Source organism: Solanum lycopersicum, chromosome 1 (genome assembly GCF_036512215.1).
Source record: "Solanum lycopersicum chromosome 1, SLM_r2.1".
Taxonomy (NCBI): Eukaryota; Viridiplantae; Streptophyta; class Magnoliopsida; order Solanales; family Solanaceae; genus Solanum; species Solanum lycopersicum.
Genome location: NC_090800.1, coordinates 87,689,770 through 87,712,641, shown reverse-complemented (window position 1 = coordinate 87,712,641; position 22,872 = coordinate 87,689,770). Strand labels below are relative to the sequence as shown.

Here is a 22,872-nt window from a genome sequence, read left to right as displayed (position 1 = left end):
AGCATCATCAACTTGCAGATCTATGTTTTACATATATAGGTTTTAGGAAACTTATGAATTAAATTGACACTTGGCAGCATTAGGCTATGTATAAAATAGAAGCCCCTACATAATTTAAACTTATAGGTAACATGTGTAAATAAACAACTGGTTTGTCGGCAAAAAGTAGTAACCAAAACAATATAACATACGATAATCCTATATTGTCATTCCTTGAAAAAAAAAAACTTTTAATTGTATTGAATGATGATGATGCAGTACAATGTTGGAATATTTTGGACAATGTGGGAGACAATGAAGGGACATTGCTTTTGAATTTAGGTGGTGTCTGTAGATCCCCATTAACTTATTAGCCTTTCATCCCTTTCTCTTTATTTATGTACCTCTCAATCAATACTCTCAAAATTTATTCGTATTCGATATATATCATAAATATATGTTCTTAATTATGATTAAACAAGATGTATTTTTACTTTAAGTTAAGTTGTTTGGTTTGATATAGATATCGTGAATGACAAAAAAATATGGATGTTATTAATTTAATTGATGAAACTAAATTTTTTAAAAAAGACTGAAATCTTGACCTAACAGTGTTGGATAGTGTTCCTTATTATCAATATTGTTTCTACTGTTACTCCTTTACTATATTGTTAAAAAGTAAAGTAATGTTGGTGTATTAAAGTTTTTGCTATATACTATTTTTGAAAAGAGTCGGACGATAAGAGAGCTTTTATTATCTTACTCTTTGATTTATTACTACACATTTAATTTTAGCATTAACATCTTCATTACTATATTTTTTTCCCAATATTTATTGTTAATTTGTTTTATTTGACCTTCGCAAAATAAAAAATAATATTGAATACACATTACCCTTTTTTGTTACTCTTTTACCATCTTATTATTAAAAAGTAAAGTAATGTTGGTGTATTAAAGTTTTTGCTATATACTATTTTCGAAAAGAGTCGGACGACAAGAGCTTATTTATATTCTTTGATTTATAACTACGTATTTAATTTTAGCATGATTTTCTTTATTACTATATTTTTTTTTCAATATTTATTGCTAATATATTTTATTTGACCTTCGCAAATAAATATTAAATATTTTATTATTGAAATATGAATGAAATTATATGTGCTTGCAACAGTATAAATTCAAAATCCACCTGCCACTTCTTAAAGTAGAATAAAATAAAAACAAATTTCTCATATTTGCTGTTTCCAAAAAAAAACAAGGATTACTGGGTAATGGATAAAGATGCTTTCTTGGATTCCATTAGCACCATACACAATGAGTCAACTTTTGTAAATTTAGAAAAAGACAGATATTAAGCAAATAAAAACTAAACTTTTTTAACCAATTCAACCAAATCTTTTCATATTTGATCCATATATTGGTCTTGGGGCTACAAAAATGTCAAAAAGGTTAACTTAATTGGTTAGTTAGATAAGCACTCAACATATATACCACATCTAATTCCCATTTTCCAGAGGTCAAAGGGTGATAAATATATATATATATATATATATATATATTTTCTTTCATAGAACTATCGATATTTTAATGTGAAACTTGCAGACCTCATAAATTATTGGAAAACAAAAAAAATTAAAGAATAGTCGCATATGAATTAGTAAAGACCTTCTAAGTAATTGTCTATCTTTATTTTTAAAATGAATTTTTTTTCGATAAATTCAAAATTAATTCAATCTTAAAATAAATATCAGATAATAGATGAAAATAAAAATCCTAAAGGAAAAAAAATTAAAATTCTTTTGTTTTTTTGTTTTCCTTCCACTCACTTCCATCCCTTTCTACTTAATTGTTGAATATATGCACATTGAGGCATTCAAATTTTATAGTCATTATTATATAATTTATATTTAGAAAAAACTTTTACTTTAAAATGAAGGTTTCTTTTCTAATTGCTTGCATATAGAAGTAGTAATCATTACAATTACAAAGTTCCATGAACCAAAATTCCACTAATTAATATAACACCTGTTTTTTTTTTAAAGTGATATGATATAAGTCTCCATTAATCTTAAAATAATTATGTAATTTTTTCTACATTCCTCAAGAAGTTTATTTATTAATGGAACTAAGATTATATAAGATTATAATCTAACAATGGCTACTTTTTTCCCCTCAATTTGCCGACAATGATATGGTGACATTAACAAAAATATTTAAGGAATAAATAAATAAATACAGGTAAGGTTGATTACGTTATATATATAAGTCAAAAATTATGAAAATAGTTATTAATATTTGTATTAAGATAGACGATTGATGTTACACACAGAATCATAACTCTTTTCAAGCTTGTTAACATGAAATGCTTTGTACACCAAACTGTCATTTTTACGAAAATAAAACAACACGAACACATAAACACCACACGTATATACACCAACTATTTTTCATTATGAACTTACATAGTAATATACTTATATAGTAATAATTCGTGCACTAAATTATGTCATCATTTTAATGTAACAATTGTGAATATTCTGAATAGACGTTAGATCTTGTCAATTCTGTGTTTTGTACATAGTGCAAAACTTGTTGTACCTGCACTATACACACATATATGTATGTATGTATATGCTTTTCATCATTTCTTATTGCATTTAAATTTATTGAATAGATTTATAATCTCGTCATTTCTGGGATTTGTTTTATTTTTGCATAATCTAATGTCATATCATAACAGATAACATTAGTGATTTCAAGAAGCAACATATACCCTTATAATAACAACAACTAAAACTCTACATCGAAAATTAGTTTTAGCGACAAGTAATTAGCAATTGCCGCTAAAAATATATTATTAACGGCAATTAGCACTCTTTGTATATGTTTCTAAAGACTTCAGCAATATTGAATCTATTGACATTTAACTAATGTCGGTAAAGACTTCAACACTCTTTATTAAGTATTTATTTATCGCTACTAAAAGTTATTTTTATTATAGTACTGATGCTAAATGATCAATCGAGCATTTCGCGCTTGAATAGAAAAAAATAATACTATATTTTTTTTCCCATTATTTTATCAAAAAATTAAAATTCTCTTTGTATTTTTGTTTTACGGATTACCTATGAAATTAATTATATAACTGAAATAAGGTTTGTAATGGAGTATAAAACAATATCTAGCTCTTTAATGATCATCATACATTATACGTTTATTAAAAATTATCTCATTATGGTAAATAATTTGAAGGAGATATTATTGTGAAAGAAGTTTTATTATTAACCTTATGTTTAAGTCAGACTTGTATTAATTTGGAAGTAGAAAAGGAAAGAATTGAAATGTTAAAAAGTCAAAATTATCATTCTGAATTTTTACTACTACATAGCATTATAGATTGAAATTGTAACCAAAAAAAAAAAAAAGCAAAGGCAAATTCAACCATCCAAGAGGTGGCAAATAATGTGGTGGATATATGACGATGAATTTCTTAGAGTGGAAGAAAGGACAACCCCAAAGTCCATAAAAATCACTTACTATATAGTACTCCGAGTTTCGTTTGTGTTTACTTGTTTATGTTTTATTCGACATATTTTTTAAATAGTAATAAATAAAATAGTGATTTTATTGTATCATTACTAATAACTATTATACAAGTCATCTCACTCATTGAGAAATGATCGAAAATAATTATTCTGATTGTTTCAATTTGTTATTTTGATTTTGATTAGATACAAAATTTAAGAAAGTAAAAGATATTTTTCAATCTTGTGATCTTAAACTAAAGATATATCAAAAATATCAAAATGAACTTAATTTTGTGATATTAGACATGTCATGTGAAAACATATAAAGTAGTATAAGAGGATAAAACATGTATAAAATGGTCAATTATCTCTTATTTTAAACTAAATAATTATCGTGAATATTAATTTTAATATATCAGACATGTAAAAATGAAGCGACATAGTATCATATATTGACTTTCCTTTTTCCTTTTTAACCTTAATTTCAAAGGGACAACAAAATGTACTCAAAACCTAAGCTTTCACTTCAACCTCACCTTGTGTGTTCGATGCAACATCACTTATACTTTGTACTAAGAATATCATGTTGAAGATCCCACCAGATCATAAAATAAAATAAAAACAGTAATGGCTGTACACTTCAAATATAAATCATTCTAGAATTCAAGTTAATTATACACATCAATAGTGTATAGATTTATTGTTGCTGAGAGGTAACAAATATCCCATTAAATTAATTGAGGCGCGTGAAAGCTAACTCGAACACCACAATCGTAAGGTAAAGATTTGTTTATATGGCCCATAGGCTAAGTTTAAACAAATATACCCCAGCTGATCAATAATAAGAAGCAACTATCTAGCACTACAAATTTTGCTCTCAAATTAAGATCAATTAATATCATCATGGGAGATTAGGTTTTACTTATCACCTTTAAACTTAGTTAATTAGTTTTGTGGTTTTAGAAAGTTCAAAGTTTTTTTTTTTATTCAACTCATACATATATAAGAAAAACTAGAATATTTTCTAGACATGTCATGTGCATAGCAATCCAAATCTTAGCTATAGACTTTGAGTTTTTTTTATATATAAATTCTTTGTATATAACAATTATTTTTTATATTAACGGTTTATTATAATAATCAAGTGATTTTTTCTAGAACCGTATAAAATTTTAATTTAAATATTTTTTATGACAATATTAATAACAAAATATATTTAAAATAAACAACACTATTACGGAGATTTTCGATAGATATTAGATTTTTATAGAAAGTAAAAACATTGTACCAAACAAGATCCATAAGATCTGGACACCTTTTTTCTTTTTTTTTTAAAAGAAAGAAGACTAAAAAGAAAAAACCAATCGATAATGATATTGACCAAAATTATATGCATTATTATTTTGAATTGATGAAGCTATGTGCACAATCCTATTTGTACAGTAAATAGTACTATTTATATAATATAAAGTTAATTGGGTGACTAGATACTTTCTTTTTTTTTTTAAAAAAAAAAGAAGCTCTATTGTCAATAAAAAAAACTTGGATAAGAACACTCTACGTCGACAAATGCACTAATTAAATTTGTGATAATTATAAATTTATAATATGGAATCACCTACATAAAATTAATACAAAATAAGATGAATCAAAATTGATCTTTTTTCTTACAATTTTAATTATATAATGCGTAGAGTCAAAATCACTCTCCTAAATTCCTAGTACTAAAGTTTTCTAGTACCCACCCATGAAAATGATAGTTCATAACCAAAATGTCTTAAATTTTTATTTTCTTGAAAAGAAAAGGATCTTTTGGGTGTGTTTGGTACGATAGTGGGATCGAGGCTGCGAGATTAAGGTAAATATGACGTATATTGGAGGCTAATCAATACTGTGGAATGTTATCGGTGAAACTTGTTTTTCTTGCTTTCATTAATAAAAGTCAGTTTTTTCATTTTTAATAAACTTATTTTTAAAATTTTTGACAAACTAAATATGAAAAATAAGAAAAAATATTTTCTAAATACACCATTTATTCGATAAAAATATTTGTTATATATATATATATATATATATATATATATATATATATATAAAATCAATCTTATTTTTATAGGATTACAAAATTAAATCTTAAACTTAGCTGTAAATTAAAACACGTATCTAAAAGAAAAAGGAGAAAAAGAAATCATTGAACATATATTTCATCAAAACTTTAGTACTATAAGATTCACCAACCAAAATTGTTTGGATATATGATTACCAATTGGAATTGGAAACTAAATTATTGATAGGGAAGTTGTTTATATAATCCCTTTATTTATACCAAAAAAATAATAAAATCATTTTAATTTTTTCAAATCTACATTAAAAAAAAAAAGGAGAGACGTACGTGATATAAAATTGAAAATGAAGCTTAGTTTAATTTATTTTTTTGTAACATAGTAGTACAAAGTAATGAAATATATGTAAACCAGTACTATTTTTCAGAGTTTAAGTGACAATCATCTATAATATTTTTCATATAAAAATGATATAATACTTACTAAATATAAACTCCTCACGTGTGATGTGATGTGATGTCAAAATGAGCATTGACGATGTACGTGATTGAATTATGTAAAATTTAATCATATAATAAAATAATAATTTTTATTCTTATAAATAATAAGTGTTAAAAATATAAGAATGTAAGTTTAAACTATTCATATTTAAACTATTAAGAATGTAAGTTTCATATATAAACAATTACTTTTAGTTTAAAAAATACACCTCAATGTGTATAATACTTTCTCTTTTTTGTTCAAAAAAATCTTGACACGTTACATGGATAAAATATTTCGCATTGGCAAAAAATAAATAATAAAATATTAATATTACTTAAAAATTAAAATTAAAGTACTATTTTATAAAAAATAATTTTTTAAAATAATTTTCTTACCTCACTCTACCACCTCCTCCACGTACCCCTTTCATAAAACCACCCACTCATTCCTCCCTCCAAAAAAAAAAAAATCGATATTATTTTATTTTTTGAAAAATAAAATTTCTGCCCCATCCTATGTAACCCTCTGCCTCTGTTTTTTTTTTTTTTTCATTTTTCTCATTTTGTTGTTACATATGTATACAAATATATTTTTTTAAATTTTTTTTATTAATGTATCGAATATAACATAAATAAGTAAAAAGTTAATACTACTAAATATTAATAACTTATTTAATTTTTATTTTATTCATGTAAATTGTAGAACGTGATATGATAATTTTTAAAATAAAAGGAGAGAGAATGTTTTACACACACCATAATAAAATAATATAAAAAAGAGATATATATTTCTCAAATTAAAACATGATAATTTAAATATAAAACTCACACTTCCAATAATTTAAATATGAAATTAAAAAAAATTCTTAATTTTTAACCGTCCTTTTAGACGTGTGATGGTTTATTGAATAAAATCACCTTTTTGATAAGTTTCTTATTTTGAATATCGAGACGTTATATTTGACTTCTAATTTGAAATTCTAAATATAATAACATGTAACATGCACGAGTCAACCAAAAAAGATAATGGGGAAAATAAACTGAACATTCACACCACAAAAATAAATTATCAATAATTTTTTTTATATAAATATAAAAATATAATTAGAGAGAAGTGCGCAGGGCCGGGGCACGTTGTATGCCTTGGGGATAATACAAAGTCACATGTTTACTCTCTGTCTATATTTTTAGTCGGTCCTAAAAAATGATATAATTAAAAAAAAAAAATTTTTAGGCGTAAAAAATTACTTTTTCAGTAATATATATTTTTAGTCGGTCTCCCAAAAATGACTTAATTGAAGAAGAAATAGACTTTCAGGCGTGAAAAATCACTTTATAATGTCTATATTTTTAATCGGTCCAAAAAAATGACATAATTGAAAAAAAATCAATTTTCAGGCATGAAAAATTACTTTTGTAATATCTATATTTTTAGTTGATCCCACAAAATGACATAATTAAAAAAGAAATTGATTTTCAGGCGTAAAAAAATATTTTTTTAATATCTATATTTTTGATCGGTCATAATTGAAGAAGAAATCAGCTTTTAGGCGTGAAAAAAAAGTAATATTGCACATATATATATATATGGAAGAAAATACATGCATTTCCCTTCCAAATACAATAAAACACTTGTATATATTTTCAGATTTTTTCTTTTTGCTTGTTTGTAGAGAATTTTTATATTTTAGAATTTCAAAGATAATATTTTATAATAGTCAAATTTTTATTTAATAGATATATCTGTTCAATTTAAGACTTGTTTATCTTATAAGAATAATTTTTTAAAATAATTGTGTTATTTTATGAACAAAGATAATATAAATAATCGTTATTTTCTATGCTATAATTGGATATGCAAAGAATAAAACTCATTACTATCTATAGCTCACAAATCATACAAGAGCGTAAAAAAATTCGAAAAATATATAACTTATATAAAACTGGAGAATATAATAGAGAGATTTTATTGGATAAGTCTATTACCGCGCAAGTCTGAGAAATTAAATGGCCTAAAAAAGCCCATATTTTTGATGCATAAAGTAGATGAAAAGTTGAACGCACATTTGACACTTTCTATTTTATTTGTTGTTTGACATGTGAAGAATTTCCAAAAAGAATACTTTATCAAAGTGAAATGAATAGGTTGACCTTTGCCAATACAAAATATTATTATTATTAAGAGGAATTTTTTCCATTAAAAGCTATTATATACATTTGTTTATGTACATCTTTGAATATGTAGAGGTGGGTTGCTGGTGAAATTGTTTTAGGATAAGGATTAGCATGCATGCCTTTTTTTTTTTTCTGATCCAACATGAATTGGGTTGAGGTTCGATTAAATTAAAATGCTATTAAATTTTCTTAAAGTATGAAATTTTTATTATTAAGATAATATGGTACTTTTAGCTTATTTGGTCAAACTTTTGGAAAGTCAAAAGTGCTGGTTTTTTTCTTTATAAAATTATTTATTTTTAAAAAGGAAGATATTTGATGAAATTTTTGGGAGAAAATAAAGTATTTTTCAGAGAAAAATAAGTGCTTCAAATGTGCAATTGAAGCTATTTTTGTTTTTCAGAAGCTAAACAAATTATTTTTTCGGATCTATGGACTATGATAATCAAACAAATTGTACCAATATCAATTTCTTTTCCATTTATTTTTTGTTCCAAGTAGAATAAAGAATCAGAAACAATCCCATTAACTTCATAGAAAGTGATAATATATTTGTTTACCTTTTTTAAAAAATTTCATATAATAGAATTTTACGAAATATGTTATTATTAAAGTAGATTAAACAAAGAATGACAAATTATGTAATCACATATTTCAATTCTCATTGAACAAAAAAGGAAAGTAGTAGGTAAGACCATAAGAGGAAATATAAAAAGAGTTTAATTATATTACATGCACAAATAGATTTGATTCTAAAAAAATATTAAAACTACAAAATCATATAAAAGACAATCATATATAATTTTTAAATTTGACTAATTTACGTGATGACAGCTTAATTGACGAATCATTTAATATAAGTAACCTTTATCCATAAAAAAGGGTTGCTTGATAATTTTATTTTGTACATGATTAATTAATTTTATTTATTACCAATACATATTTGTAATTATTTTTTGAATGATCAACTAGTGAAAAATACTTTTACAGTAAACTCAGAATGTTTTATAGCAAACAGGGGTTGGTAGCTTTATAAAATCAGTAAATAACACAAAAATTTATGAATAGCACTAGTGTTAAAATGGTAGGTATAAATATACTATATTACTTCTAATTATTAGTTTAGTATTATACAATAAGTCATTTAAATAGTGGGAAACAAATTATACTTATGAACAAAGATAAAATAGTTATAAAATATTAAATTATTCTTAACCTTTTCAACTATACAAATAAAAGTTAGACATAAAAGGCTCAAATATTAAAAATTTAGCTCATTTATATTATTTTCGTTTGAATATTTTTTATCCATATCATTATTTATTAACTAAAAATGGAAGGTAAAGATGAAAATCACGCCATAACTTTTTCTTAATATATTTTAAAAAATTGAAATAGATAAAAAATTTAAAAACAAATCACAATCGAACACTCACCAATAAAATTTGAATTTTTTTTTGCCTTTTTTGATGGGACAAGTAAAGAGGGGAGTTTGTGTGTATAATGTGTGTGGGGGAAGTGATAATAAATAGTAACTGGAGAGTGGTGTCTGTTTGTCCAAAATCTCGATATTTGAAGGGAAAATGCACGATTATCCACTCAATCTACGTACAAAATTTTAGAGATATATTTATATTATATTAAAGTCTTATTATTTTTTTAAACTTATTTTATAAGTAATTTTTTACCCATTTTGGGCCTACGTGGCACTAGCTTGAAAAACAATCAATCAGCGTTGGACCCACAAGATAGTGTCACGTAGATTAAAAAGGTATAGAAAATTATTAATAAAATAAATTCAGAGAATAATAGGACATTAATATGATATAAATGTGTGAGATTACGGACATAGATTGAGGAGATATTTGTGCATTATTTTTTTTTTTTAATATAAATAGAAGAGGCCACTTGCCTCATTTTCAGCACATTAATAGAGAGCATGAAACTACTCTAATTTCCCCCACAAAACTCTCTTTTCTGCTCTACTCATATATAAACAACACATATTCATAGAAAAAAACTTGGATTATATATATATAGTAATTATATATATATGGAGATGATTGAGGCTAGAGGAGACAACAACAATAATAATAACTCATGTGAAGAAGTCATCATCACTACTACTACAAGTGTTGATTGGAGAGGAAGACCTTCAAATCCTATCAAACATGGTGGAATGAAAGCTGCTGCCTTTGTTCTTGGTATAACTTACTACTCATTATCCCTTTCTCGTCGATCGAACTCTTCAAAAATATCAAGTGTCAAGATTTGTCAAAAAGTAGTATATTTTTTGAGAAATCTGACACGGATATGACATACCATGTGTTTTAAGTTCTGTACATTAATAACTGTGTCATTATAGATTTATCTGAATTCATAACTTGTTTTAACGTAATATGCAAAAAATTAACAAATATTTTTTTTGTGTGTGTGAAATGAAAATGCAGGATTACAAGGATTTGAGATAATGGGAATAGCAGCAGTTGGAAATAACCTTATAACATATGTGATAAATGAAATGCACTTTTCATTGTCAGAATCAGCAAATATTGTGACAAACTTTATAGGCACTATTTTTATCCTTTCATTGCTTGGAGGCTATCTATCCGACTCTTATCTTGCTTCCTTCTGGACCATACTCATTTTTGGATTTATTGAACTTTCGGTACGTACCTAAAACATTCATTTACTTTTGACAGATTATCTGTTACGTTATAATAACATAATTTGACGTGTGATATTTGTTATATGAACGATGTATATGACTTAAACACGTTATGATTCTCCTTTTTGTTTCTTTCTACTTTCTTATCTAAAATACCATGTCAAGTTGGTTTAAAACTCATGTCAAAAAAAAAAACTAGCTTGGTGGTCCTTTGACAAATACTGAAAAAGACGTATTTATACTATGCTTAATTATATGTGTTTTGTATGAAATAAAACATAGAAACATTTAATTTATTACTTAACTTTTTGCTAGCTGTTCATAACCAATGTTTCCATTTTACTTGTCATTATCAATCATGTTCTAGCTAAAAAGGAAGTCAAAATAAGGGTACTCTACAAAAATTTTATTTAATAATTTGATTAGGTTGAACATATATATATATTTGTTCTCCACTTCATAAGAAATTAAAATGAGTAAAAAGTCTGAATTTATTTTCTCTATAAAAAATAATTTATTTTTGAGTTTAAATTATATGCACAAGACTTATAATTGTCTAACATATTATAACGAATTATTATGCATGCATGTGCCAGATTAATCTGAATTTATGCCTTTAAACATATCGCGAGAAATAGTAGGTATTTGAACCTTATAAGTTGATAGTAATTTAAACTCTGAATCCGCCTAACAATTTTTTAAAATTTTTTTTATAGGGTTTCATATTACTGTCAGTACAAGCTCATCTACCACAACTAAAGCCACCAAAATGCAACATGTTAACAGATGGAGAGAAATGTGTTGAAGCAAAAGGCTTCAAAGCTTTAATATTCTTTGTGGCATTATATTTGGTGGCATTAGGGAGTGGATGTGTAAAACCAAATATGATAGCTCATGGTGGTGACCAATTTGATCAAGAAAATCCAAAGCAATCAAAACAACTTTCAAGATATTTCAATGCTGCTTATTTTGCTTTTTCAATGGGTGAATTAATTGCACTAACAATACTTGTTTATGTGCAAACACATTCTGGAATGGATGTTGGATTTGGTGTCTCAGCTGCTGCTATGGCTTTGGGATTAATTTGCTTAGTTTGTGGTACTCTTTTTTACAGAAATAAACCTCCTCAAGGAAGCATTTTCACTCCTATTGCACAGGTACAAATATTTAACATATCGTCAGTGTAAATAATATTTATCTATATACTATATATCATGTCACTTTTACACGATAGGTAACTAATTATCCTCTTTACAAGTTGTAAACACCAATTTTTTAGGTCCCGATTCTACAAATATCTGACGAATATATGTTGATATTTTAAAGAGTCTGAATAATTATTGATGTGATAGTGTCAAAAATTCTTCCGTTCTCTTATACAAGTAAAGATTGATTGATTAGTGAGATAAGAAATACTTAATAAATTTACGATAAAATATAAAATTATTTTATCGTGAATTTAATTAGCCGGTGGGACAATGATAATAGTTCGATGGTCCCATTAGGGGTACGAATGGAGCATTGGGAAAACCTTTTAAGGTCTTTTAGGATAAGAAACAACAAGTTTTTTTTATTTTTAAATTCCTTCTTTTATGTTTGACTTTTGATTCTCCTTTTAATATTACATTATTACAAGGATGTCTAATAATGACGATTTAGAAATTGGGTTGGCTGCCATTTTCTCTCTTTGCTAATGCTACAATTTTTTAAAATTTTATTTTTGTGAATCTTTAATAAGAAATAATATTATATGATTATGTATGCAATTTTGTTGTCTTTCACTAACAGCATTAAACTAATCCTTTCGTATATTAAATAAAAACAACTTAATTAAATCAACATAACCTATGTAAGTTGTCGTCTTCTGATTCATGCATATTCTAGGAAAGAGACTCATCATTTTTTATTTTTTTCTCCTTTAGTGTCTCGAACATAGTAAAACTATTTGATATTCGAACAATTCTCCATCGAAGATTGAATTTTAAATTATTAGTATATAAAAAAACTATTGAATAAGTGGCGTTAACTATTGTTATATATATATATATATATATATATTTTTTTTTTGTGGTTTAATGGCAGGTAATGGTGGCAGCATTTTTAAATAGAAAACTAGTATCTCCATCAGATGCACATATGCTTCACAAGGCCCACCCCACAAAGGCTCCTCCTAATGCCAATCCCACCATTAATCTTCTCCACACCAATAGATTCAGGTATATTTTTTATATATATATATTGATATTGCAAGTATGTATATTATTGTGTAATAATATATTTTAGCAGCCTTGCAGGTAATATACTTTATTTTTTGTTTGATAATGTATAATTACGAAGATCCGTTGGAAACAATGTTTCTACCTTTGAAGTAAAATCTGCCTGCGTACACTACCCTTCTTGTTTGATAATGTAAAAGATACGAGGATTTGTTGGAAATAAACTTTCTACCTGTTTAAGGTAGGAGTTAGATTACGCGTACACTATCCTTCTTGTTTGATAATGTAAAGGATATGTTGGAGTACTTTCTACCTTCGTAGTAAGATAGGAATAAGATCTGCGTACGCTATCCTTCTCGGACCCCTACACTGAATTAGTAATATTATCATCATAATGTTCTATAATTTATCATAATACACATCATAATCAATATAAAAAAATTATATTATCAGATCATCTAAAAGATATTTACGCGAAACAATTTTTTCTCTCCAGGTTCTTGGACAAGGCTTGCACAAAAATGCAAGATGGAAATACTACAAAAGAGATTAGTAGATGGAGACTTTGCACAGTAACACAAGTAGAGCAAGTCAAGATCTTAATTTCAGTCCTCCCCATATTTGCTTGCACTATTATTTTCAATACCATTTTAGCACAACTTCAAACATTTTCAGTCCAACAAGGAAGTACCATGAACACTAAACTAACTAAAAACTTCCATATCCCTCCAGCTTCCCTTCAATCAATCCCTTACATAATGTTGATCTTCATAGTCCCTCTTTATGACACATTCTTTGTCCCGTTTGCTAGAAAATTCACCGGACATGAATCAGGTATGTTGAAGTCTGTGACTGTCTCATTAAAATGTTTGAACTGTTGAATGCTCTATGACTAATATTATATTATGTTTCAACAGGTATCACACCTCTACAACGTATAGGTTTTGGTTTATTCTTCGCGACTTTCTCCATGGTATCAGCAGCCTTAATGGAAAACAAACGTAGAATTTCCGCGATGGAATCGAATGAAATCCTATCAATATTTTGGATCACACCACAATTTTTGATATTTGGAATATCAGAAATGTTCACTGCAGTTGGACTAATTGAGTTCTTCTACAAACAATCTTTAAAAGGGTCAATGCAATCATTTTTAACAGCCATAACATATTGTTCATACTCATTTGGATTTTATTTAAGCTCACTTCTTGTTTCTTTAGTGAACAAAATCACTTCATCTCATCATGGTGGTGGCTGGCTAAGTGACAACAATCTCAACAAAGACAGGCTTGATCTATTCTATTGGTTGTTGGCAATATTGAGTTTACTCAATTTCTTCAATTATCTATTTTGGGCTAAATGGTATTCCAAAAATGGATCTTCTTCTTCATCATCATCAACAACAACAAATCAAGAATCAAATTCCAAAGTTGTTGGAGAAGATGGTATAGTTTAATTTAATTAGTGGAATATTAATTATTATGTACTTCTAGCTAGGGGAATAATTATTGTCTCTAAAATTCTAGCTCTAAGGTGCCTATGGCAATTATGGGATACATAATAATTAACTCTACTACTTAGGTGATATTGGAGTATATATATCTATGTAAAATGTCTATAAATGTTCCACTAATTATGGAGTTATTATGTTATTGGTTGGTTATAATAAACCTTTTTAAAGTTATAATATTTTATCTTTTTTTATCAGTATAGAACTTTAACATGTGACTTAACATGATAAAAACAAATTTTACCGATCAGGTTACATCGTTAATGATATATATCATAAAAAAAAAGAGAAAATAAATTAAATATCTAAATCGAGACATTGATATCTCACAGAGATTCAAGTTTAATGCGATATAATCTTTCATTCTTCACTGATCCATCCAGTATAAATGTTGACCTATGTCCACTAAAAAGAACCATTGATTCAACAAATAATATTCTCTTTTTTTGTTGAGAATAAGGTGAAAACATTGAATATTTTTCTGTCTCAACTCTCTTTTATTTCACCAACCTCAAATTAAATAGAATAGAGAAATAACATATGATAGTGATTACCCGAGTCATAAAGAATAATGACATCACTTTCTAAAATTTATGCCAAGCAGTTTAATATTTTAATTTGCAATGTTTGTTCCAAGAAATTTACTTGTTAGAAACTTGATCATATAAATATATTTTTATTAAATACGCATAATAAAACTTACTCTTAAAAAGGGACCATTTAATAGTTTTATAATAACACACTTTTTGCTAAAAAAGGAGGTCTCCTTTTCAAAAGATTATTTTTAGTCGGTCTTCCCAAACCTCTGGCTTTATAAAATTTAGGCAGCATTCCATTTTACAACATTCAATGTATCTAAATTTCTTTACTACATCATTATCAATCAAAAGAAGAAAAAAATTGACCTCTATATTCAAAAAATAATTAGTTTGGTTCCTTTCCTTTCACTTATTTGAAGGAATTCTGTATATAAAAAGATAATAATGTTACTTGCACTAAGAATTCAAATTAGTGATCTAAGACAACTTTTGAATAATATAGCACTACACTAGAAGCTTCATGTGAATAGTTTACATACCTTTTTTTTTATTTTATTTTGGGCATAGTGTAGTTGTTTTGGCTCCTCTAAAGCAAAAACAACAACTCCTATGTGATGAATATTCATGGAACATAATGAAAGCACATATAGATAAAGTCAAAAAGAGATGTAAGTGAGAAGGACAAGGTGGGGCTTTTTTAGGTGGGAAGGGGAAAAAGGGAGACATATATAGATATTTCAATGGAAAATCTAGTAAGCTAAGCTATATATAAACATGATGACCTCATTTTACTGTTTTTACCTCAATCATAAAGTCTTCTCAAAACAAACATGTCTTAGACATGTTTTTCATGTTGGAGCTTGGCCCCTCTTATATTCCCTTAAATAAACCACTTCTTCAAATGCTCATTAGTATGTTAACTAAAAGTGTATCATAGCTTCCATCCTTTTGGTCATTCATATGTATCATAGCTTCTAGCAGTACAGTTTGAATCAATATGACTTTCTTTTTACAATTATTACTATTATTCTCTTTCCTAGATGTAATAGGATAAGCCTAGCCTATAATGTTGATGGAAGTACATTTTTATGAACAATTTCCAAGAACACTTTTCCCATGTAACTGTATTGCTGATACACTTGCATATGACATCAAATGGAAGGGTAAACATAGCCTCTTTCCTATTATTTGTTGATTAATTTATCTTTAACATTATGAGTTTCATTAGGTTTTAGTATTATTTTTGCAAAAGATGTAGGAGAATAGTTAGTGGTATTATTTTAGAAATGAATGCAGAAGTGCCACATGATTGCTTTATGACCTAATATTATAACTTACACCACAGAGAGTGGAGCACTCGACATGACATGGCACTTGGCTTCCCAAGGTTTTATTAAATAAGAAACAATATACTTCAAGGGGATAACATCAACACCCCATACTTCTAAGTATGAAAGTTGGTCTGTGTGGATTTTTATGTATTAACCATAAGCTTATCTATCTTATTCAAGATATTGTCAGTAAATGTGACGACTTAATTATAGTAGATGGATAAAACCAGGAACTAGAATCACTTGGTTAATACACGAAAAAATAAAAAGAAAGTGAAAAGTAAACCCTGGCGGAGTCAACAAGAACTCTGCACTAGGGAGAAACATCAGATTACATATAGGTAGGGAACATACTAAACATAAGGCAGCCAGAAGATGAACGGACTAATGGTGTATGGAGACCAACATCTACTCATCCGAAGCCTCAGAATTTGCGCCTTTTAGATGCAAATGTTTTTCCCTCTTTTGAAAATCTGTCAATCCTTTGCCACTCCCAGTTACACCAACCTTACCATGAGGATCTTCCGGAGACTTGAAGATGCTCTCACGCTTTCGACCAGAGAAAAAGCCCACCTGAAAAATAAATAATATGCATAAGAGATACCACCAGCTTAAAAGGCTCTAAAAAGGATGATACAAGTGTAATGCCACACAAATCTGTATACCACTTTGAGACCGCAAACAAAACTATGAATAACTACAGACAACTATGGATAAAGAAACCCCAATAGCCATGTGAAATCTTTTGCAAATAAACACAGTTTTTTACAAAGCAAAAGTAAAATTATGGAGTTGTTTATTTATATACATGAACAGCATTTGATAGAAGTAACAAAATATAAATTCTCTGACAACATAGAAGTGAGAAATATAATATAGACAGGGCTAGGCGGTATAGGAATTCTGTGCTAACTGAGTATCCATTATTTTCATAAAAGGCACAATCATATTTCTTTATTTCCCAAAAGAATCAATGATAAACAAGAAGATGCATGCCATATAAACAACAAAATCATCACCCCATCCCTAACAAACACTCACCTTTAACCCAGCTTCTTGTCTTAAGTTACAGTCGCTGCTCAACCTTTTATTTTGTTAGATCCGTAATTTATTTGAATTTCAAGAGTTAGCAGTGAGAGCAATTTTTAGAGGTAAGCACTGCGTAAAACGGTTCAGTTCAGGGACTCTAGGAGCCTCCCTTTTTTTCAACAGTTTGTTTTGCTATTGGCAGTCAAAAGGATATATTACTACAGAAGACGATCTCAACTGATCATATCCATCGATGTTATGTTGCCAGCAGATTAATTAACAATGAGCCATTATCTATCATATAGCTTACTACTTGACTACTTGGCACTTGTTCAAAAAAAAATTTATCCTATTGAACAGTAGTAAGCACACTCTCTTAATATCGCGATTCATACATCAGGTTAGCAAATCTGAGAATAACCAACCAGCATACCTTCTTAGTCTGGCCTTTAGTTGACTGAAACTGTTGCCAAGCGTTTTGCCTCTTGTTTTGAGCAACCTCAAGTTGCTCTATCCGGACTTTAGACTTGAAAGCATGAATCTTTTTCTTTTTGGCAGCTTTCTATGAAATTAAGATGAGGTCATGAGCAAGGATGAAAACAAAAACAGACAATTTCTGAATTAAGAAACCAGACAATGCAAGAGGTGAAAGCAAGTAAAGGTGGATGAGTCACCATGTAAAAACTCAACTTGCCCCTGCACTAATTATTTAATGAAACCTTTTAAGTTTTATGCTTATCAGTAATGTTGGATTACTTGCAACTCCTTTAATGATATAGTACCTAGACCAATCTGCAAATGGTGCAGAGCTGATCTCTTTCAAGAAAATAAGGATTACTTTAAGCAGATTAGACCCCAGCTATATAGCCTGTCCTATCAACATATCAAGTAAATTGATGAGGAATACCAAGTTTGTTCTCAAATATCATTTTCCCAACCCTCGAACTCTAAAATTGACAATTTAACATACCACATCTTCTGGATCATTAGGATCAATGAGAAGCTTTGCTGGCAAACTTCGAGATTGGATATCACTAGATGCAGCTTGAGCTATCTTTCGTTTGAGAGCTTGTTTAGTGGCCTCAGCTATTTTTTCTGCTTCAACTAAGGGGTTGACAGATGCCTCTTCAAGTGGTCTTATGTTAGCATGATCCACCTGGAATTACAAGTTGTTGACGTTACATTAATCGCACATTAACTCCGACACAACCTACCAGGCATTCTATTTATCTGTCTGGGTGTGACAGTATGACATTGGCATATTGATACACATCACACTGTACTTTCAACATCCGTATGGAAGGCCCGAAAGAGAATGCTATTTTTTAATGACATTTGGTTGGAGTGAGGGATTAAAAGATTAAAGGGATTAGTGCACCCATCAAAACAACATAATAACATCCCATTGGAAAAGAATGAACAATCTATTGGGGCGATATGAAAGATTTCATTCCACCACAAAAACTATTTGATTCATTTCTTTCAGAAAATTTCCTCAATACACCTGAAAATAGATTAACGATTTACACACAAAAATCTCAAAACAAACAAAAAATACAATAAACCTGAATATTTGAGACATTGTGTATCATAGCAAAAACAAGGCCAAAATTTCATAACGCCATAATCCAGAGGCCCAGAACAGATCAAAAACAAGGGAAACAATCATTTCTTAATTTCAATCAAGAACTAAAGATAGCCTGGAAACATAGAAGCTGGAAAAGAGAAATCTCATAAAAAACAAAAATTACAATAAACCTGAATATTTGAGACTTTGTGTATCATAGCAAAAACAAGGCCAAAATTTCATAATGTCACAATCCGGAGGCCCAGAACAGATAAAAAATAAGGGAAACAATCATTTCTTAATTTCAATCAAGAATTAAAGATAGCCTGGCAACATAGAAGCTGGAGAAGAGAAATGGTCTAACCTAGTTAGCAGAAGTAACAAGATCACAGGATTATTTAGACCAAAAACAACAGACATAGTAGTTAGAAGAAAAGAATAGAAAAAGAATGCTTAAAACTGAAACAGGCACCAAAGTGAATCAAGACGATTCCCATAAAAGCATAAAGAAGAAGGCAATACCTCTTCCTTGTTACCCCATTCATCATAACAGACATAATAGCCATTTGGAGTGTGCGCGTGAATAGTAGCATCATACCTGGAAAATCAACCAATCAACAATAAGAAAGAGAGAAAAGGTAAAAAAACAGTGAGAATAGTAAAAGATCTTCAAAAGTTGAAAAAGGAAAAAACAGGAATTCACCCCAGAAGTTCCTACTCACCACTCTCCATCTTCACTATAAACAGCTTGTACTTTAGTGCCCACAGGAAACTTATCAGCATGGTCCAATATTGATCCTAATTCCTGCTGACAGAGAAAGTTAGGCACCAAACAAAACAAAAAGAACCACACACACACACACACCTCTCTGCAACACCTGTATGGGAGTATATGGCATAAATGAAAATAGAGATGGAAGAAGCCTATCAACAAGACATTTATGGCCATTAGCCAAAAAAGGATTAAATCAGTGATACACAAGACAGAAAATGAAATACCAATTTCCTCATGCTTACTATGTACTATATCTATAATCCATCAAAAGGAAAGAAACACAATATTCTATGTCGACCAAACAGAGTATTTATGATATTGATGATTCATACAATTGATCCCAAAAGTAAAAAAGATAAAGCCTTGCAAATTACATCCATGGAGGCTCCTTACCTAAAAAGGGTTGGGAATTACAACAATTTTTACAAACTAACATCGAGAAAGGGAACCTTTCTTTGGTAGACATTAGCCAGAAACCACTTTAGATATACAATCATTAACAGCACAAGATAATTCCATCTTTTTCAATTAAAAATTAATGCTTTTCAAGAATAATGGGAGAGAAATATCCACCAAAGGACAATATACTGTAACAATGTAATTTTTATGATATACCACATCAGAATTCTCGGAATGGTGGAAACTGTGAGATGCATCAGCACTGGTCCCAGTACCCATCCCATCTTCACTTTGTTTTGCAGTTACAAGGAGCTCTTCTGTTAAGGCAATCACCTGCAATTCAGAAAGTCGTCCTGGTTTACTACTATTTGCTTTACAAGAGCCAATAAACAAATTAATTTTTTAATTCCAAACTTAGATTCACAGAGTGACATCTGAAATCATGGGATAGAGGTATGCTGGCCACCATCACATATCGCAGACCTGCAATAGAATCAAGACAGGGAAGTGATGGACACCTTGAAAGTTGCTAGCTCCAAAATTTTACAATCGCCACATGCCTCACTACCAGTGCGGTAATATTTACTCTAGAAAAAAAATCCTCACCTTTAAAACCAAATGATAAACTTATGTTTCTTCAGTCACGAATAGTTCCTTCACACTGCTTGTTTATCGGCAATATAATGTTTGTGTGAGAAAAAGAGAGAAGAAAGTGATACTTGTAATTAATTCAGAAAAGAGAGATAATATTTATCTACAAAGAAGACATAACCTTTTGTGCTAATGAATTTCTCAGAGAAATGACGGGATAGTGGTGATAAGCTAATGGGAGATACCATTAAGAAAACATTTTGAAAGAAGTTTTCTCAAACAGAAAACCATTAGAATAAAAAGAGGAGAACCACAAACAAGTACAAAATGTCACCTCAGCAAGCTCTTTCTCCATGTCAATATATTCAGAGTTGTCTGGTTCATCATGTAACAGTTGTCGCACCTGGTGAAACATAAAGGAAATTTTGTAAATCTGAAGTGCAGAAGCTGCAATTTTTTATTTTCTTTTGAGGATATGAAGCTGCAGCATTTTAGAAATGAGATATACTTGAAGTGAAAGAGTGTGCAACAAGGAATAACATAACCACATCTCCTTTCCGGTTTCCACAATATTTGGTAGTTTTCATTGCTAACAGTTGATAAACCCTTTTAGTAAAACCCACAGGGACCATAGACTTTACTTCTGATCCCACCGTCAGACAGCATCAGTCAGAGACTCCAAAGTACAGTGAAGTCTCTTAACATTCTAATGTCACCAAATCAACTTAATATCTATAGTACACCCAAAGATCAGACATAGCACATTATCAACTAGGACACTCTCTTATGCGTTCTATTAACTAAATTGTCCTTAAATAAAGTTAATTCTAATCTATGTTGCTCGGACTCTTCAAAAATGTCAACGGGTGCGTGTCGGATTCGCCAAAAGTAGTGTATTTTTGAAGAATCCGAGATGGGTGCGGCATCAAAAGTGAAGAGTCCCCACAACTAAGATTCTAATGCGATTTTAGGAATTGCTTGCCATGAGTTGTGGTATCTAAATAGGTCGGATCACCAAGCTGACTTAATTATTTTCCAACGCTCCTTCAACTCAAATACTAATGAAACTAGCTCAAGCTATTTGTATCTTCAAAAAAAATACAAGTTTACAACACACCAGAAAAGTAGCACCAAAGGATTTTTTAAAAAAAAAATAAAAATCTTTTATAAGGAAAAGAAATACCCACCCCAAAACCCTGTTTTTTCTCTAGTACCCTTATCGAACAACCTAATTGCAGCTTGCAGGCTGACACCAATCAAGAATGTGTGTGTACATAAGCTATGAGTTCCGCTTAATTCGGACAAACTCTTGAAATTAAGCCAGATGATCAATATAGTATTCGTTTGAAACTAAGACCGATGATCAATATATCAATCGTTTGAGTTCAAGAAAAAAAATAAAAAGGGCTTTCAAAATGAACATGGCAAAATAAGCGAAATTGAGGAAGAAAATTCATCAAAATACAATGAAATTGAGGAATAAATTAGGGTTTTACCTGCTGAAGTTGTTCTTTGTAAGTAGAAAGATTCGAGGCCAATTCTTCAATGCTAACTTCATCTCCGCTTTGCATCTTCTCTCTTTTAATATATCAAGCTACTTACGATTCCAAGAACTAACCGGAGTATTCCCGGGAACCAATTCGATTTACCGGTGCACGCCGGAGATAGAAAGAGAGTCGGAGAAACCCTAGGCTAAAAGATTTATCAGGTCAATTTGAATCCAACTTTCGGGTATTTTTCCGCTCCGCTTTGTTCCCCTGTAGTATATATATTTTGGAAGTTCACAAGAGCACCCTTCTAAGTTTCAATTATTTGCATTTCGACCCCTTAAAGTTTTAACACTAGTCACAAAGTCTTCCTTTGTTTTAAAAATTTTTGTCCTAAAAAAATAATATTACACTGTTTAATTGTTTTGGCAAAACACGTTTGGCGCAAATCATCATTGGGATGACGATAATCTAGACCTTGCTATTGGATTAGCTTAAGTTGTATCGTGACTCTGGATCAATTACATGAAGCTA

At 29.1% G+C, this 22,872-nt stretch overlaps 2 protein-coding genes across 2 annotated transcripts; one reads left to right on the top strand and one right to left on the bottom strand.

Moving 5' to 3' along the window:
- Positions 1-10,141: 10,141 nt before the first annotated feature.
- Positions 10,142-14,797, top strand: LOC101256420 (protein NRT1/ PTR FAMILY 4.3). The gene is made up of 6 exons (XM_004230366.4): positions 10,142-10,430; positions 10,677-10,894; positions 11,611-12,051; positions 12,977-13,110; positions 13,607-13,944; positions 14,028-14,797. The coding sequence occupies exons 1-6, from the start codon at positions 10,280-10,282 to the stop codon at positions 14,564-14,566; spliced, it is 1,821 nt and encodes a 606-aa protein (XP_004230414.1). The 5' UTR covers positions 10,142-10,279; the 3' UTR covers positions 14,567-14,797.
- Positions 14,798-16,622: 1,825 nt separating this feature from the next.
- On the bottom strand, positions 16,623-22,585 carry LOC101256129 (tudor domain-containing protein). The gene is made up of 8 exons (NM_001329569.1): positions 22,348-22,585; positions 21,186-21,254; positions 20,477-20,593; positions 19,809-19,891; positions 19,609-19,684; positions 18,490-18,675; positions 17,953-18,081; positions 16,623-17,063 (listed from the first exon to the last, which is right to left on the bottom strand). Exons 1-8 carry the CDS (start codon positions 22,420-22,422, stop codon positions 16,899-16,901), a joined length of 900 nt encoding a protein of 299 aa, NP_001316498.1. The 5' UTR covers positions 22,423-22,585; the 3' UTR covers positions 16,623-16,898.
- Between the last annotated feature and the right edge of the window lie 287 nt (positions 22,586-22,872).

What these genes read in the sequence shown, in the direction of transcription:
- LOC101256420 (XM_004230366.4), top strand. Translation starts at nt 10,280, where the DNA reads ATGGAGATGATTGAGGCTAGAGGAGACAACAACAATAATAATAACTCA. An exon ending in TTGGATTTATTGAACTTTCG is followed by an intron (nt 10,895 to 11,610) that starts GTACGTACCTAA and finishes TTTTTTTTATAG; the next exon opens with GGTTTCATATTACTGTCAGT. An exon ending in TTTTCACTCCTATTGCACAG is followed by an intron (nt 12,052 to 12,976) that starts GTACAAATATTT and finishes GTTTAATGGCAG; the next exon opens with GTAATGGTGGCAGCATTTTT.
- LOC101256129 (NM_001329569.1), bottom strand. Translation starts at nt 22,422, where the DNA reads ATGCAAAGCGGAGATGAAGTTAGCATTGAAGAATTGGCCTCGAATCTT. An exon ending in ATTCCGAGAATTCTGATGTG is followed by an intron (nt 19,892 to 20,476) that starts GTATATCATAAA and finishes CTCTGTCAGCAG; the next exon opens with GAATTAGGATCAATATTGGA. An exon ending in AATGGGGTAACAAGGAAGAG is followed by an intron (nt 18,676 to 19,608) that starts GTATTGCCTTCT and finishes TTGTAATTCCAG; the next exon opens with GTGGATCATGCTAACATAAG.